Genomic DNA, 15,792 nt, shown 5'->3' with positions numbered 1-15,792 from the left:
GTCGAGTTGTGTGGTCAAAGTGTGTGGTCGGATAGTGTTGTCGAAGTGTGTGGTCAAAGTGTGTGGTCAGAGTGTGTGGTCGGAGTGTGTTGTCAGAGTGTGTGGTCGGAGTGTGTCGTCGGAGTGTGCGGTCAGAGTGTGTGGTCGGAGTGTGTGGTCAAAGTGTGTGGTCGGAGTGTGTGATCGACTTTAAGGTAAATCAAGGCTCAAATCATGAAGTCCTTCAAGTATAGCAAGCTAAAAGGATGGAATGCATACGTTTTTGAAGCCCTAGAAGTGTTTGTGGTTGATTCAAGTAGAGAGAGAGAGAGAGGTGTGTACGGTTGAGGAGAGGGGAAATGAAGTGAAAATGAGTCTCATCTATATATAGAAAAAGGGTGTGCGGCCACACACTCGGGTGTACGACCACACACTCATCTGTGTGGCCACACACTCCTCTAAAATGAGTGTTTGGCCTTTTTGCAACCCTAGATCTTAAACCAACCCATCCCTAAGTCAAACCTTGGTTGTACGGGGATTTAGATCATCCAAACAGACTCAAACAATGCTAAAAGATAGCTGAAACGAGTTTAACATTGATAGTATTGAATAGGTCAACAAGGTAGAAGTTTCGGGGTGTCACAGATACCATAGTCAATTAGTTTAGTACTGTGTTTCCTTTTTCATGTTTTTCCAGAGCAATTAATTTTTTCAAAGCTCCACGGTCATATTGGATTAATGTCTATGTCCATAACTATAATTGGTAAGACTTGACCCGACCCGGCATGGTTTATTTGGTTGCATGGCATCATGCATTTGGATAGACTATAATGAGAGAAATAACACTTAGGGTTTGTTAATATATTATAAGTTCTAATATATTAATAAGATTATTTAATTAGTATTGATCAAGAATTAATCTAGGATTAATTAAGTGATCAAAAGAAGAATAATTAAATATATGGGTTGATTGTGTAAGTCATCCATACTTTTATAGTGGGCTAAGACTCCATGGATTATCAAGTTGGGCTAAAACCCATAGGATGCTCCATAGATGCTCCATGGCGTATTTGAACCCATGGATCCAAGGAAATGGAAACCCATGACAAATAGGGTTTACCCTAATTGTGACACTATATAAAGATCATATTGTTGGGAAAAATCGGCTACTATTTGAGGAAAAAGGGCTAGCCGATTTTCATGAAGTGTGGATTTCTCTCTAATCTATTCCAAGTGTATTTGGTGTTGTGTGAACCATTTGAGGTGTCACACTTGGGGCACTAGGAAACCAAGCTTCATGAATACATTCTACATCAAAGAGGTATGTAATTCTTTTTGAAACATAAAAGTGACCCTCTTGAACTTAACTACCGCAACGGTTCAGTACTTGCAGCCAATACAGCACCGGGAGTCAATCTCTACAACTGTAACTGCAACCATTCTCCATCAGCAACCATATCAACATCCGGAGTATTCAAGTCTTTCCTATCCGCAATCTTAGTTATTTTTTTTTACCATGTAATTCACTCTATTGTCCAGCATGCCTTGCACGACTGCTGATAGAGTAGTTCTTTTCTAAACTCTATAAATAGAGACTCTTTCTTATGTATTAAGTTCTGGTGATATATGTGAGTGTGAAAACTCTTAACTTCACAATACACAAGATTTCTCATTCAATCAGCTTTCTTATCTTCATCAGTTATCTATCTTATTACTCTTCACACTCAAACTGCTACTGGAACATAAGTTCTCTTCGGAGCAAGTCTTCTAGACTTAATCACTAAACTTGATCTCGCTTACTAACTTGGAGTGACTGCATTCCTTGTTATGAATCAGTTTAAGTGTATTCTTGATATAACTTTTGTCATTTATCTTTCTTTATTTTCCACAACTAACTATCTAACTATCTAACTATCTAACTTTATTATTGTTGAGCTTTTAGATCCTTAGAGATTAACTATTCCGCAACTTACTTGTTCTAACGTTTGTTCAAGTGTGTCTCCAAGTTTCTCTCAACAATTCTAATTTGATATATTCCTATGAATCAATGTTATTATGCTAGTTAGGATGAATACCTTGGAAAGTTCATATTTGCATGTATAATAGAGAAAACATAGATCCAAGGTATTTAGGGTTGCATGTACACTTAGGAGTGTTAGAATGCTTTAAACCCAACGTGGTATCAGAGCCTAGGCTTGTTTTCTTGTTATACTTGCAAAACTAGCTGAAAAATCGAATTTTGATGTTGCATGCTCAGCAGACTCGCCGAGTCCACTGATGGACTCGCCGAGTCCAAAGCAAAAAGCATCCAACTCTCCGAGTTGGTTCGTGCACTCGACAAGTTGGACCTCCAGAAAGCATATATTTGATTATTTTGGCTGGAATTGGACTAGGAACATAACCCTAAGATGTTTTTGGACTTATAAACTTGTTTTGATGTGGTAATGTTCATGCTCATCCAATTTCAAATATAATTGTCAATAGGTTCATGTTTTGTATTAGTTTAAGGTTTAGACTAATTACATGAAAATTTTTGATTTGAATTATTTTGTTCTTATGAGGTGCTTAGATTAATAGATAAGTTAATTGATTATGTGTTTTCAATCCTTTTTAATCTAAGAGTTGATTCTAAAATGTGTTTTTGTAACTTGTCCTCAAGTTATATGAAAAGTCACATTTAAGTTTCATAAAACTCATAAAATTTGGCAATGGTTAAAAAAAATGAAGTGTCTTGTCCTCAAGTTATGGAGGTTCAAGAGTCACTTCATTAAGTAATAAAATGTGTAACCTTAATTAGTTCCATAAGTTACAAAGAAGAAAAGTTACATTCTTTTTTTTAGTTTAAAGTCTTCCACAACTTGTCCTCAAGTTATGGAACTTGAAGAGTTTTTTAATTAAAACTACTTTAAACACATAAGTTATGGAATTAATTAGTTTTGAATATTTTCAAAAACTTGCCCTCAAGTTTTGGAATTTGAAAAGTTTTCTCTTATGAATACTTTAATTCCAAGTTAGCCCTTAGAATTTTAAAAGTTAAAATTCAACCCTTATACTTTATAATATTATAAGTTAATAATATATATATATATATATATATATATATATATATATATATATATATGTATAAAAGTAAAGTCAGTCTTATCGTTAGTAGGCCTCATTCACGATGTCGGTCTATAAAGGAGGTATAAGGTTACTACCTGTAAAATGGTAGTTTAATGGGTGTCCACTCTCACCCACCGCTTCCTTAACTGGTGGAGGGTCGTTAGCCGAACGGGTAGGACAATGACTAGAATTCTCCTCTTCATTAAAAGTAATAATGATAATTACTAAGTAACTAAACCTTTTATAAATACCCAATCTTAGTTACTTAGGAAAATGTGAATAAGGTGCTAATCCATGAAATTAATCTTTGCACTTTGTTTAAGTCGGTTGGTGGAGCGTGTGTGGTTAACCGGCACACTAACTCATTTTTAACAAGGTAAGAAAAGGGTAACTTAATGTTTATCATAATATCGATGGAGCGTGTGTGGTTAACCGGCACATCGATTGAGGGGTAAACACTTAAGGGTACCAAGTATATTTGCATGGTTATTCACACCTTGTTTTGTGATCCTCAGCATCCCAGTCACAAAACCTGAAGGGCACACTCGAGATTGAAACATGTCGTTGAAAAGTTCAATGAATCTCAAAAGAATCAAGGAGTTTCAAAACCAATTAAAACCTAATAATACATTTCGTTTATCTTGGTGGAAATTGGTGAATCGTCATTCACCTACCTTCAAATATTTTATAGCTTGGATTACGTCATCCCTCTTCCATGTTATAAAAGTATTGTGTTGGTTCCTAGCCTTAATATTTCTTATTGGGTGTTATATTAGGGACTTTAAATCAATTATCTTGAATATCTCCCAAAAGCTGTCTGGTTTAGACATTTATGATCTTCCCAAATCTCTTGAAACATGTTTTCCTAAATGAAGATGATGTCCCATGGAAATCATACTTCTTTCACCTCCTCCAATTATTCTCCCTAACCCACAAGTTCTTGAAAAGTTTAAGGTCACTCAAGCCCTATTAGCAAGCAAAGGTATATGTGTGATCACATCTTGGAGATGTAGTCACATATTGACAAGCCGGGAGAGTTGGGTGTCAAAGTCTAGAGGAAGTTGATGATCAATCACTTTCTAAGTCACATAGTGAGTTCCTTTAGGATACCTATGAAACAGACTATGACAAGACCCTTAATGATCTTATCTATTTGCTAAGATCAACTTTCTAAAACTTTATGGACATTGACAATGACGACATTGGAAATCCAGAAAACGCATTCTCTTCCCAATGGAAAGGGATCGGCCATAGTCAACTCGGTTGAGCAAATGGTAAATAGAGAGGCTAAATCTGAGATAGTCCCATTATCAAGGGTCCATTGCCAAAGAAAGGGGCATTGGTTGCGAAGCTGCCAAATTTACCTAAGGATGTTAAAGTCAACTTCAGGTAAAGTCCACTATCTAACTCTGCTAAGTTTCTATTCTGAGATTCTTGATACATGATGTGATTGGGTCACATGGTGGTGTTTTAAGAATCAAAGAAAAGTGAAGAAACGTAAAGAAAGAATATGTTGAATCTGATCGCGTAGATGGATATCTATCGCATAGTTTGAAGATTGGATTCTTAAGTTACTTCTTGGCAGTTATGATATATTGCTTAGGAATAGATAACAACAAAGTTTTCATGTGCTTTTGCACTGTAAGGATAGTTTTTCCGCAAAGTTTTTAAAAATAAAAGGAAAAATTTTGATTTTATTTATTTTAAATATCCTTACAATGGCATTTGTGAAGATTTTTGTTGCTTATAAGATTCCATTAAGAGCAAGAGTGGAAATATGAATTTGATTCTTTCATCTGTGGTAGTGTCTAAATTTACCAAATAAGGAAAGATTATCATCACCCAAGTCTCAGCTGGATAGAAACTTGGAATCATGCAAGTTGTATAGCATGATGAATGAGAACTTTCAAGCATTGGAGAAATTAAGACTAACTACTTGTTCACATGGATGTGTGAGTCAAGTAAAGGACTATGGGATAGAGTACACATTCTTGTGCACTGATTAAGTCCACCACAAAAGACTGTTAAGACTATTCTTCATTATTTACTAAAGTTTAGTAAATATGGTTATACTTACAGGCTTAAGTATAATTCTGAAGCATTGGAAAAATTTCAGTGTATGGCAGAACGAATAAGAAGAATCAAATTATGGCAGAAAGATAAAAGTTTCTCAAATCTGAAAAGATGGGAGAGTACTTTAGTATCATGTTATATGAACATCTTAATGATTAAGAGACCTTATAATAATTCATCCTCTAAGTGCATTCTGGTAGCTAAGAAGAGGAGCTATGAATTGTTGAAGTAGTCAAATCAAGAAGATGAGTCATACCTCGTTCCTAAACAAGTCTTAGAGTCATACTCCAAGACTATAAGTTGAGTGACATGTCTTAAAGAAGGTTTAAAACACATGTCAAATGTAAGAGTAAAAGTTTTCTACTCTTGTACATTTGAAATTGGTAAGTTTTGATGTTTTGGATAAAACAAAGACCAACTAGATCCAAATGTGTGAAGTGTTTGTCTTGATTAGAATCCACACTATCTCTTGAATTTCTAACAAGAAAGTCTTATATGTCAAGAGGAGAATGGGAGTCTTAAAGGTCTTGAAAGTCTCAAGAACTAATCAAGAATAAAACCTGAAGTTGTTCACTAGCACACGACTTGAGGTTTATAACCTATCGTGTTGACATATTTTGTGCCCATTCCAATTAAAGTTGGCTTTTCATATGAGTTCTTAGAGTTCTCAATTGGTTGCACAACAACTTGGAAGCAATGGCAGGCCCTTGAGCTACCAGGTGGCAAGAAATTAAGATTGAGTTTAGTCCATACGAGTTTGGATTTGTCATTATCCTTGTCTTGTAACTATGGTTTTGACAATTCACATGGATAAGAACACATACACCATTAAATCTAAGTGTCATAAGGTTTCTCTCTGATTCATGAAAATGATGGCGAGGAAACACTTTCACTAAGTATATTTTAGCTAGATAGCAATTGTGATATTTGCATTCTCAAAGTCGTTAGTGGAGCATGTGTGGTTAACCGACACACTAACATGGAATTGTGAGAAGTGGCAAAGGTCTAAACAGTCGAGACTATGATTACGTCATCGCTTTTCATAGTTCTTAAAATTGTTTACACACACCTATGAGCTATCTAAGATAAGGTGTATGATATTGATAAAGTTTTATCAAAGCAATCTAGTATCAGAAATCTGAACTTTGGTAAGAAAGTCAATAAAGTATTGTTTTTCTAGAAGTTCATCTGATTTCTAAGTACATGTCAAAGCTAGTGGGAGCATAAGTGTTACGATAATAATCATCATGTTAGTGGGAGCATGATAATTATGACAAAGGTTGCAAGTCAGCAATGTTAATTAAAGAAAACAAAAGGTTTCAATTGGGAAAGAGTTGTTTTGCTATAATTAAGGGAGAGGAAATTATACTTCATCTCAAATCTAAAAGCTTAGATTGAGGTTTTAATCGTATTTAGTCAAGGATATACATATGAATTTCATGTTGGAATGGCTCAACATAAGGAAATTCTATATATGGGTTCATTATTTGCGTTCTAAAATTCGATTATGATTACGACATCCATTTTCATAATCTGAATTATGAGAACTTGACAAATAGAAATGGAAATATTATAGAAAAAGACTGGTTTAGTCTTTATGTGAGACATCATGAATCGTATCCCATATGCTTCGGATATAGGATCGATTATATGTGCTATATTCATCCTTTCTAAAATTTTCCAAATGCCTGGGGCATTAAGAAGGGAAAGGTCTAGAATTGGATATGACTAAAATGATTATGCAATTGTTGAGGACAATCTAAGGTTTACCAAAGATTGGTTGCTCAAGGATAGTTGGAAGTATAGTGTAATTTCTGGAAGGACCATATTGACATAATCTATAAAGAGGCAACTCTTGTTCAGAATTGATAGTAAAAATGGAATATGGAAATGTTTCAAAGTTAGAAATTATTCAATCTATGTATGATTAGGAAATTTAATTCAAGAAGGATGTTTCCAAGGAGTTGATCTCCTTTGGAATGCTCTGTAATGTTTGTTTTCAAGTTTTTGTGACTTTGTGCATAATCATTACAAGAGGATCAATGCATATAAGTTTAGAATCTAACAGATTTCAGTATATGGCATGAATTTGGAATTCTTGCATTTGCAGTAAGGAACTGGGAGTGTAAAATGAGAATCATTGGAATTATGTTCAATCAATCTCTTTCACAAAGTAAAGATCATAGACAAAGTATGCATACTTGGTGTATGGCATGACTAGTGTTTAGAAAACATAGTGTAATTCTTGGAGCATGGGAAAACTAGTGTTTTAATTCAAGAATAAAGTTGATAGCTGAAACAATATACAATGAATAATGTGTAATCATATGATGATAAATGAAAGGTCTTTTATTTATATTCATAAGTTCTGAGACCATATTGGATTCGATTATTCTTGTGTTTCACTTTCCATGTTTTGACTTCCATAATAACTAGGTTATTCTTCCAGAATGACTAATTTATTCAAACCATCCACATTTGGTCATATGTTGGAAGTAGATATGAATCAAGACTTTCATGGGTTGGCTTGTAGAGGTCCAAGTTGGTGGACAAAGTTGTGCTACAACACTCATGAGTGCTCATAAGTTCTGAGTATTGGATTCAACCCGCGCTCATTGGAATCACTTCATGGATTTTATCACAAGTGATCATGAGACGATAATATCATATATTCTTCAAACCTAGAGATATGAGCAGTTACTATGAGTTGGTTATACATTGATTGCATGAAAACGCATTAGTAACTCAATGTTATAAAACTTGCCTTTGTGTATGATTCAACAAGTAGTAGAACAAGCCATATGAGTCGAAGTTTATCCATTCCTTTTACCTTCGGGATAAAAGCGATATCTATAGGCACCTCAATGATTTGGTGATGAGAAATGTAAGTGCTCGGCCGGGCCTGGACTGATTTGATTTGTTCAATTAGTCGGTCGTCATAAATCGGAAATCGGGAAACAACAAATAGACAGAGAAAATGATTATAATCCATGTCTCAGTCCATATGATATCTAGAATGGAGGAATATATAATCCCTTATCTAATGGACAAGTCATTGACAAAGGTCAGAGATCAACGGCAAGGTCAGAATACGATGGAATCTTTTGAGAGCTACGATTGCCAGTTGGTTCTTAAAGTCATACGCAATAATAGTTTTAGACTTATCCAAGTGGGAGACTGTTGGATTAATGTCTATGTCCATAACTATAATTGGTATGACTTGACCCAACCCGGCATGGTCCATTTGGGTTGCATGACATCATGCATTTGGATAGACTATAATGAGAGAAATACAACTTAAGGTTTGTTAATATATTATAAGTTCTAATATATTAATAAGATTATTTAATTAGTATTGATCAAGTATTAATCTAGGATTAATTAAGTGATCAAAAGAAGACTAATTAAATATATGGGTTGATTATGTAAATCATCCATACTTTTATAGTGGGCTAAGACTCCATGGATTATCAAGCTGGGCTAAAACCAATAGGATGCTCCATGGTGTATTTGAACCCATGGATCCAAGGAAATCGAAAGCCATGATAATTAAGGTTTACGCTAATTGTGACACTATATAAACATCATATTCTTGGGAAAAATCGGCCACTATGTGAGGAAAAAGGGCTAGCCGATTTTCATGAAGTGTGGATTTCTCTCTAATCTATTCCAAGTGTATTTGGTGTTGTGTGAACCATTTGAGGTGTCACACTTGGGGAGCTAGGCACTCAAGCTTCTTGAAGACATTCTACATCAAAGAGGTATGTAATTCTAACTTGATATATTCATATGAATCAATGTTATTATGCTTGTTAGGATGAATACCTTAGAAAGTTCATATTTGCATGTATAATAGAGAAAACATAGATCCAAGGTATTTAGGGTTGCATGTACACTTAGGAGTGTTAGATTGCTTTAAACCCAACTAGTCATTCATACAATGACCATGTACATGCAACAGTTGTAAACGATAAAAACAGACTATATTTTCTACTATAAATGACACCACCACCATATTTCTTTCTACCTCAAAAATATTTTCTCACTTTTTAACATTATCAAGATCAAAATGATTCATCTAGTTTTGATTCTCATAACTATAATGACTATAGCACTTCACATCCTAATTTTCAATCTCACACCATATGTATTTTATCTTGATTTATTTTATCCTTTCTTAGTCTTGTATGAGATGATTCTTCTCTCACTTCTGTTTTTTGCAATACATATTGATATATGGATTCTAATTTTCATCTTGGTATTTTGTTTTAAAATTTATTGTTACAATATGTCCAACATTGCAAAGCTTGAGTCTAAAGAACTTGAAGTTAGTGGGAAAAACTATATGTCATGGATGATAGATGTAAAAATGCATCTTCTATCTATGGGAATCCCAAATTCTATATATGAAAATAATGAGTGTTCGGCACAAGAAAAAGTGAAAGCACAAGTTTTCATTTGTAAGCATATTAATGAAATATTGAGATTTGATTATCTTGATATTACTAATCCAAGTATTCTCTGGAATCGCTTGAAGGAAAAATTTGATCATCAAAAGGAAGTTATACGTCCAAATTCTAGAGATGAATGGAGAACACTGAGGTTTCAGTACATCAAGAAAGTAAATGAATATAACTTATCTTTGGTTAGGTTATTTTCATGACTCAAATATTGTAGACATGAAATTACTAATGAAGATAAGAAAACTTACTGCACATTCTTGCGAAACATTACCTTATTACATAAATACCAGTTGCAAATTTACAAAATATTATGAACTAAATGCATGCTTGCTTGATGTAGAGCAAAACAATGAGTTCTTGATGAATAACCATGAATTTCATCCAACAAGATCAGTAGCACTTCCTAAAGGAAATGATACGAATACTGATGCTCATCAAAACAATACACTTGGACGAGGACATGGTCATGATCGAGGATGAGGGCCTGGGGTATTCCAACCCGATGGTTGAGGGTTGGGGGTATTCTAACCCGATGGTTGACTGGACCCATAGTATGTTGGCATTCCAACCTGATGGTTGAGGGCCTGGGGTATTCCAACCCGATGGTTGATTGGACCCATAGTATGTTGGCATTCTAACCTGATGGTTAAGGGCATGGGGTATTCCAACCCGATGGTTGATTCGACCCACAGTATGATGTTTGTGATTATGTGTATATTGTTGTGTGTATGGGTATTTTGGGGGAACCTACTAAGCTTCGGGCTTATAGTTTTGGATTTTGTTTAAGGTACTTCAAATTATCGTGGGAAGTCGAAGGCGTGATCGTGAACCTCCTTATATTTTTATGATCTTGATTTCTAGGATACTCTAACATGAAAGCATTTTGAAAACAAATTTCTAATAATTAAAGTTTTTTGAATGCTTGAAAAAGTTTTAAATTGGCTTGAATTTTATGGATGTTACAAATCATTGTGGTGACCATGATGCAAGCAACTTTTGTTGCACCGTCGTAGTGTTTTCTGTAGTATCTAGTTATTCAAGTGTAGCAGTAGCTTCATCGACTTCAACGAGTTTCTCTTCAAGGACATATTCTTTGCCCTCTAAGCGAAGAGACATTCTAATGTTGTGTATCCAGTCATTATAGTTGGAGACATCAAAAGTTACTTTGAAGACAATGGAGAGTAGGGAGAAACCAGAGTAGTGGGTAGAAAATGATGGAGCAGAAGCGTCAACCGGAATAGACATCTATAGAGAAAAGACGAACAATTTTAGTTAAATGACAATTATCCTTACTATGTTAACCCGTAATAAATGATTATGACAAGGATCCAAAATAACAATCCACAACTAAGAACAACAATGTTGTAATCTTATTGTAAATTTATGAAGGTAGGTAAAAGCAATTCACCAATTTCGAACTATGAAATTCGTAGATCGTTTGAGAGTCAATGAATCTATCAATGGCATGTTTAATCTCATATTATGCTCTTCTATTTGTGACTGGGATACCGAGGATCACAAACAAGATGTGAATAACCATACAAATTAGCTTAGCCCTCTCAATGTCATTTATAATCTCATTTTAATGTGCCGGTTAACCACACACGCTCCATTAATCAACGATAATTTTCGAGATGCCCATTATTGCTCTTTCTAGTCACTATTAGTGTGATGGTTAACCACACACACTCCACTAACTACTATAAAGTATAATGTGCAATTTTATGAATTAACATACTTTTCACATTTTCCTAAATACTTTTTATGTCGTTATACTTATTAATGAACTTATGTCCTACCAAATCCGTACGACTAACGACCCTCCACCATACAAGAGAGCGATGTGTAAGAATTGATACCCAATGACGATCATTTTATAAACCGCTTCCTCAAACTCCCCTTATAGTATGGCTTCGTGAATGAGGCGTACTAGCGATTTGGCTGACTTAATCTTGTACATATAGTAATTAAATTTTAATATATTATATATAACGTGTATTTTAAAACTTTTCAAAACTACAAGTTTAAATTAAATTTTCGAAATTAAGGAATTAATTTAACTTAAAATAAACCAGTTATGTTTTTTATCTTAATCTTTTAATTAATCAAATAATTAAATATAATTAAAACACAAGGATAATTCAGAAATTCAAAATAAGGATATCTGATTTGAAGTGTTAATTATTCAGTTTTATATAATTAAAAACATTATCTAAGGTAATTATCCTAATCACTTGATGAATTAAGCAAAAAACTGATTTTTAGCTGATTTGAGGGTCCACCACGTCGTGGTAAATAAAAAAACGTATATATGAAGATCACCATGTCGTTGCGGAAGAACACCACGTAATGGTGTCGAAACAAAATGACGAGTCTGTTTATGCTCCTTATTCAAGTTCAAGCAATGTACGTTCAACTGTTAGACAACCTGACTCTGATACCACTAATGAGGTTTACATGTATTAAGGCGGATAAATCCTTAACACTTAAGGGTACATGCAACCTTAAGATCTAAGTCATAACACTATTGATGTAACATTCTATTAAACAACAAGAACACTCTAACCCTAGGTAATTTCGAATATTGTAGAAGGAACAACACACCTTTTCATTTCTATAGTAAACAACCAAGAATAATTTCTTCAATAACTCGGAAGCTAGCAACACAAATGTCTTGCTCTGATGATTCACACCTAACACTAGCAACAAGAAGCTTTTGATAGAGGAGACATGATATCAAATTTTTGGCCTAGAGCTCTTAAGGATCAAGTGGTAGCCGAAAATTAAAGGTTAGGGTCATTATATAATGCAACTTGGAAACCCTAGAGAACTCTAAATGAATAAAATAATATTTATTCAATTTGGTAATTATCCAGCTTCCTATTTATCAGCTATGAATATTCTAGATGCCATGAAATACCATAATTTCGTCGACCTCCTTCCAAGGAAGGTTCTGGACTCTTTCTTGTTCAACTATTGGATAATTGCACTTTAACCCTTACACTTCTGACAAATACAATTAATCCCAAAATTCATCTAATTAATTTCTGATTAATTATTAATTTAATATTACTATTTATAATTAATATATTATTTTCATAACATATTAATAAGTTCATTTATTGTTATTTTTCGTTTAATAAATTAATAAATCAGTCTCTCCCTCTCCCTCTCTCTCTCTATCTCTCTCTCTCTCTCTCTCTCTCTCTCTCTCTCTCTCTCTCTCTCTCTCTCTTTCTCTCTCTCTAAAGGGCATCATATTCAATTACTAGGTTTGAGGGCAACCCAAAAGGGCTTTGCTAATAGTTCAGGATTATACTAATTCAATTATTCTCTTAGACACCTAATGCAACAGTTACTTGTATGGATCACTTGATAGTGATATCTATATGAAAATCCCTAAAGGATTTAAAACACTTGAAGCATACAATTCAAAACCCAAAGAAATGTATTCCATAAAATTACAAAGATCTTTTTATAGGTTAAAGCAATTTGTGCTCATGTGCCACAATTGTTTAAGTGATTATTTGACAAGTAAATGCTAAAAGAATAACATTATTTGTCCACATGTATTTATTAAGATAATAACATTTAGGTATGTGATCATAGATGTCTATCTTGATGATCTAACAATCATTTGAATGAATAAAGAAATCCTTGAAGTGATTAAATTTTTAAAAAAATAATTTGAAATGAAAGACCTTGGAAAAACCAAATAATTTCTTGTGTTTTAGATTGAGCGTATGCCTAACGAAATATTTGTGCATCAATCAAGTTATACATAAAGAGTCTTGAAACGTTTCAATAAGGCCAATGTCGATCCTGTAAACACTTTGAGGGTTGTTAGATCATTAAATATTGATAAATATCCATTTTGTCCCCACTAAGAAAATTAAGACGTAAATTCTAAATACAATTGGGGATCTTATGTATCTTACCAATTATACTAGACCCGCCATTTCTTTCATTGTAAACTTGCTAGCAAGGTTCAATTCATCCCATACAAAATGACATTAGAATGGGATCAAGCAAATTTTTGGATACCTTAGTGGAACTACTGATTTAGGGTTATTTTGTCCTAACAATTTAAAACAATGTTTGATTAATTATTCACATGCATGCTATTTATTTTACCCTCATAAAGCTAGGTCTCATATTGGATACATATTAATGAATGGAGATACTACAGTTTTCTGTCCTTCTCAAAAGCAAACACATGTTGCCACACCCTCAAATCATGTTGAAGTAATTTCACTAAATGAAGCGAGTAGAGAATGTACATGGCTAAGATCGATGAGACATCTCACTTTGTCTTCATGTGGAATTGATAAAGATAAAGATCCAACTTTAATTTAAGAAAATAACTTAGCATGTATCACTCAAATGAAAGAATCATATATCAAGAGCGACATGAAAAAACATATGCATCCAAAGATTTTTGTGTACATTCAAGAGCTTATAAAAGATCAAAAGGTTAACATAGAATATATTTATTCCAACAACAATGCAACAGACCTCTTCATGAAAGCACTTCCTACAGTAATCTTCAGAAAACATGTTCATGGCATCAGAATGCGACATATGCATAACATACAATGTTATAGATGTCTAAATGAGGGGATTCAACCATAGAGTTACGTCTTTTTCCCTTCGTTAAAGTTTTTTTACACTGGGTTTTGTTTAGCAAGGTTTTTAACGAGCCGGTACTTCAAAGTTAAACTCAGATTAGAAAAATTGTCATCCAAGGAGAAGTGTTATAAAATCTATCAAATTATTGATAGTAGACAAAGTATGTTGATGAATAATTCTTTTTTACTTATTGAGTTACTATTTTTATGATGTACGAATACGATGATATGTAATATAAATACCCATCAAATATGAAAAATAAAAACACACCATTTCGATTATAATATTCTAAGTGTTCAAGATCCTCTTAAGTCTTCTTCTTTGTTTCATAATGTTTTAATTTTATTTTAATTACATTGAATTTATAACATTATTGAATTTATAACAACAATGTGTTTGTATTCATTTGTATCAAACTCTTAAAAAAATTTAGAGTAAATTACATGAATGGTCCCTATGGTTTGGGATAATTTATGCGTTTGGTCCCTAACTAATTTTTTTAACTCGGAAAGTCCCTACTGTTTGTTTTTGTTATGCATTTGGTCCCTACTATTTGTTTTTGTTACGCGCTTGGTCCCTATCTTACCTAAAAATACTATTATTTAAATAGGGAAAATGGTGGGATAGGTAAGGTAAGGTGAGGGAATGGAGTTCGGGGTGTGTTTATTTAAATAAATTAAAAAATCAATGACAAAATAGTCTTTTTAGGTAAGACAGGGACCAAACGTGTAACAAAAACAAACTGTAGGGACATTCCGCGTTAAAAAAATAAGTTAGGGACCAAACGTGCAAATTACCCTAAACCATAGGGACCATTCGTGTAATTTACTCAAAATTTTATGATCTATCTGAAAGGATAATTTTATAAATGCCTAATATTATCGGCTTTCCAATCAAATGTCACGTTTTAAACCATTATATCTCAATTACTTATCATTTGGTATAATTTTTCCAAATTTTTATAAATTTCAAAAATCCAATGTATTTTTTCAAAAATTCAGAATTTTTATCCAAATTTCAGACTTGTTATTAAAATTCTTGAATATCATGTTGACCAAAATCTGAAATTTCAATCTGAATTGCTAGTCCAAAATGTTTTTTTTATGTAAAAATATACTTTTAATATGACATAAAGTTATTAAACTTAATCTAGGTACAAGATCATATTTTGGAGAACATAAATTTTTTGTCATTTAGATTAATCTTTATTCGTGACAATTATTTTCGTCTACATCCTGACTTTAAAATATAATTTGATTTTATTGCTTAGCTATTTTATTGTTGACATCAAAGCATTTTAAAGCAAGTACAACTTTAAAGAGAAAAATGGTATTTCCAGTTACTTTCAATCATATGATAAGTACTTTAGTCTCCTTTATATTACTCGTCAATCATCTAAAGATCAAATAGCACATGTTTTCATGTGTGAAGAACAAGAAATAAAAAAGAGTGCACTAACTTGGCTTTGCAACACTTTGAGTACATTCTTCTTTTTGTTTTCGTTTTCGTTTTCGTTTTCGTTTTCTTTTTGAAGGGTAATTTT

The 15,792-nt window shown here is 33.2% G+C and overlaps 1 protein-coding gene across 1 annotated transcript; it reads left to right on the top strand.

The window, feature by feature from the left end:
* The first annotated feature begins 9,445 nt into the window (after positions 1-9,445).
* LOC111890579 (uncharacterized) lies at positions 9,446-10,100 on the top strand. Its single transcript, XM_023886684.1, has 2 exons — positions 9,446-9,807; positions 9,911-10,100. Exons 1-2 carry the CDS (start codon positions 9,446-9,448, stop codon positions 10,098-10,100), a joined length of 552 nt encoding a protein of 183 aa, XP_023742452.1.
* The last annotated feature ends 5,692 nt before the right edge of the window (positions 10,101-15,792 follow it).

Source organism: Lactuca sativa, chromosome 6 (genome assembly GCF_002870075.4).
Source record: "Lactuca sativa cultivar Salinas chromosome 6, Lsat_Salinas_v11, whole genome shotgun sequence".
Taxonomy (NCBI): Eukaryota; Viridiplantae; Streptophyta; class Magnoliopsida; order Asterales; family Asteraceae; genus Lactuca; species Lactuca sativa.
This window is presented reverse-complemented; position numbering and strand designations above follow the sequence as displayed.

What these genes read in the sequence shown, in the direction of transcription:
- LOC111890579 (XM_023886684.1), top strand. Translation starts at nt 9,446, where the DNA reads ATGTCCAACATTGCAAAGCTTGAGTCTAAAGAACTTGAAGTTAGTGGG. An exon ending in TATAACTTATCTTTGGTTAG is followed by an intron (nt 9,808 to 9,910) that starts GTTATTTTCATG and finishes CATAAATACCAG; the next exon opens with TTGCAAATTTACAAAATATT.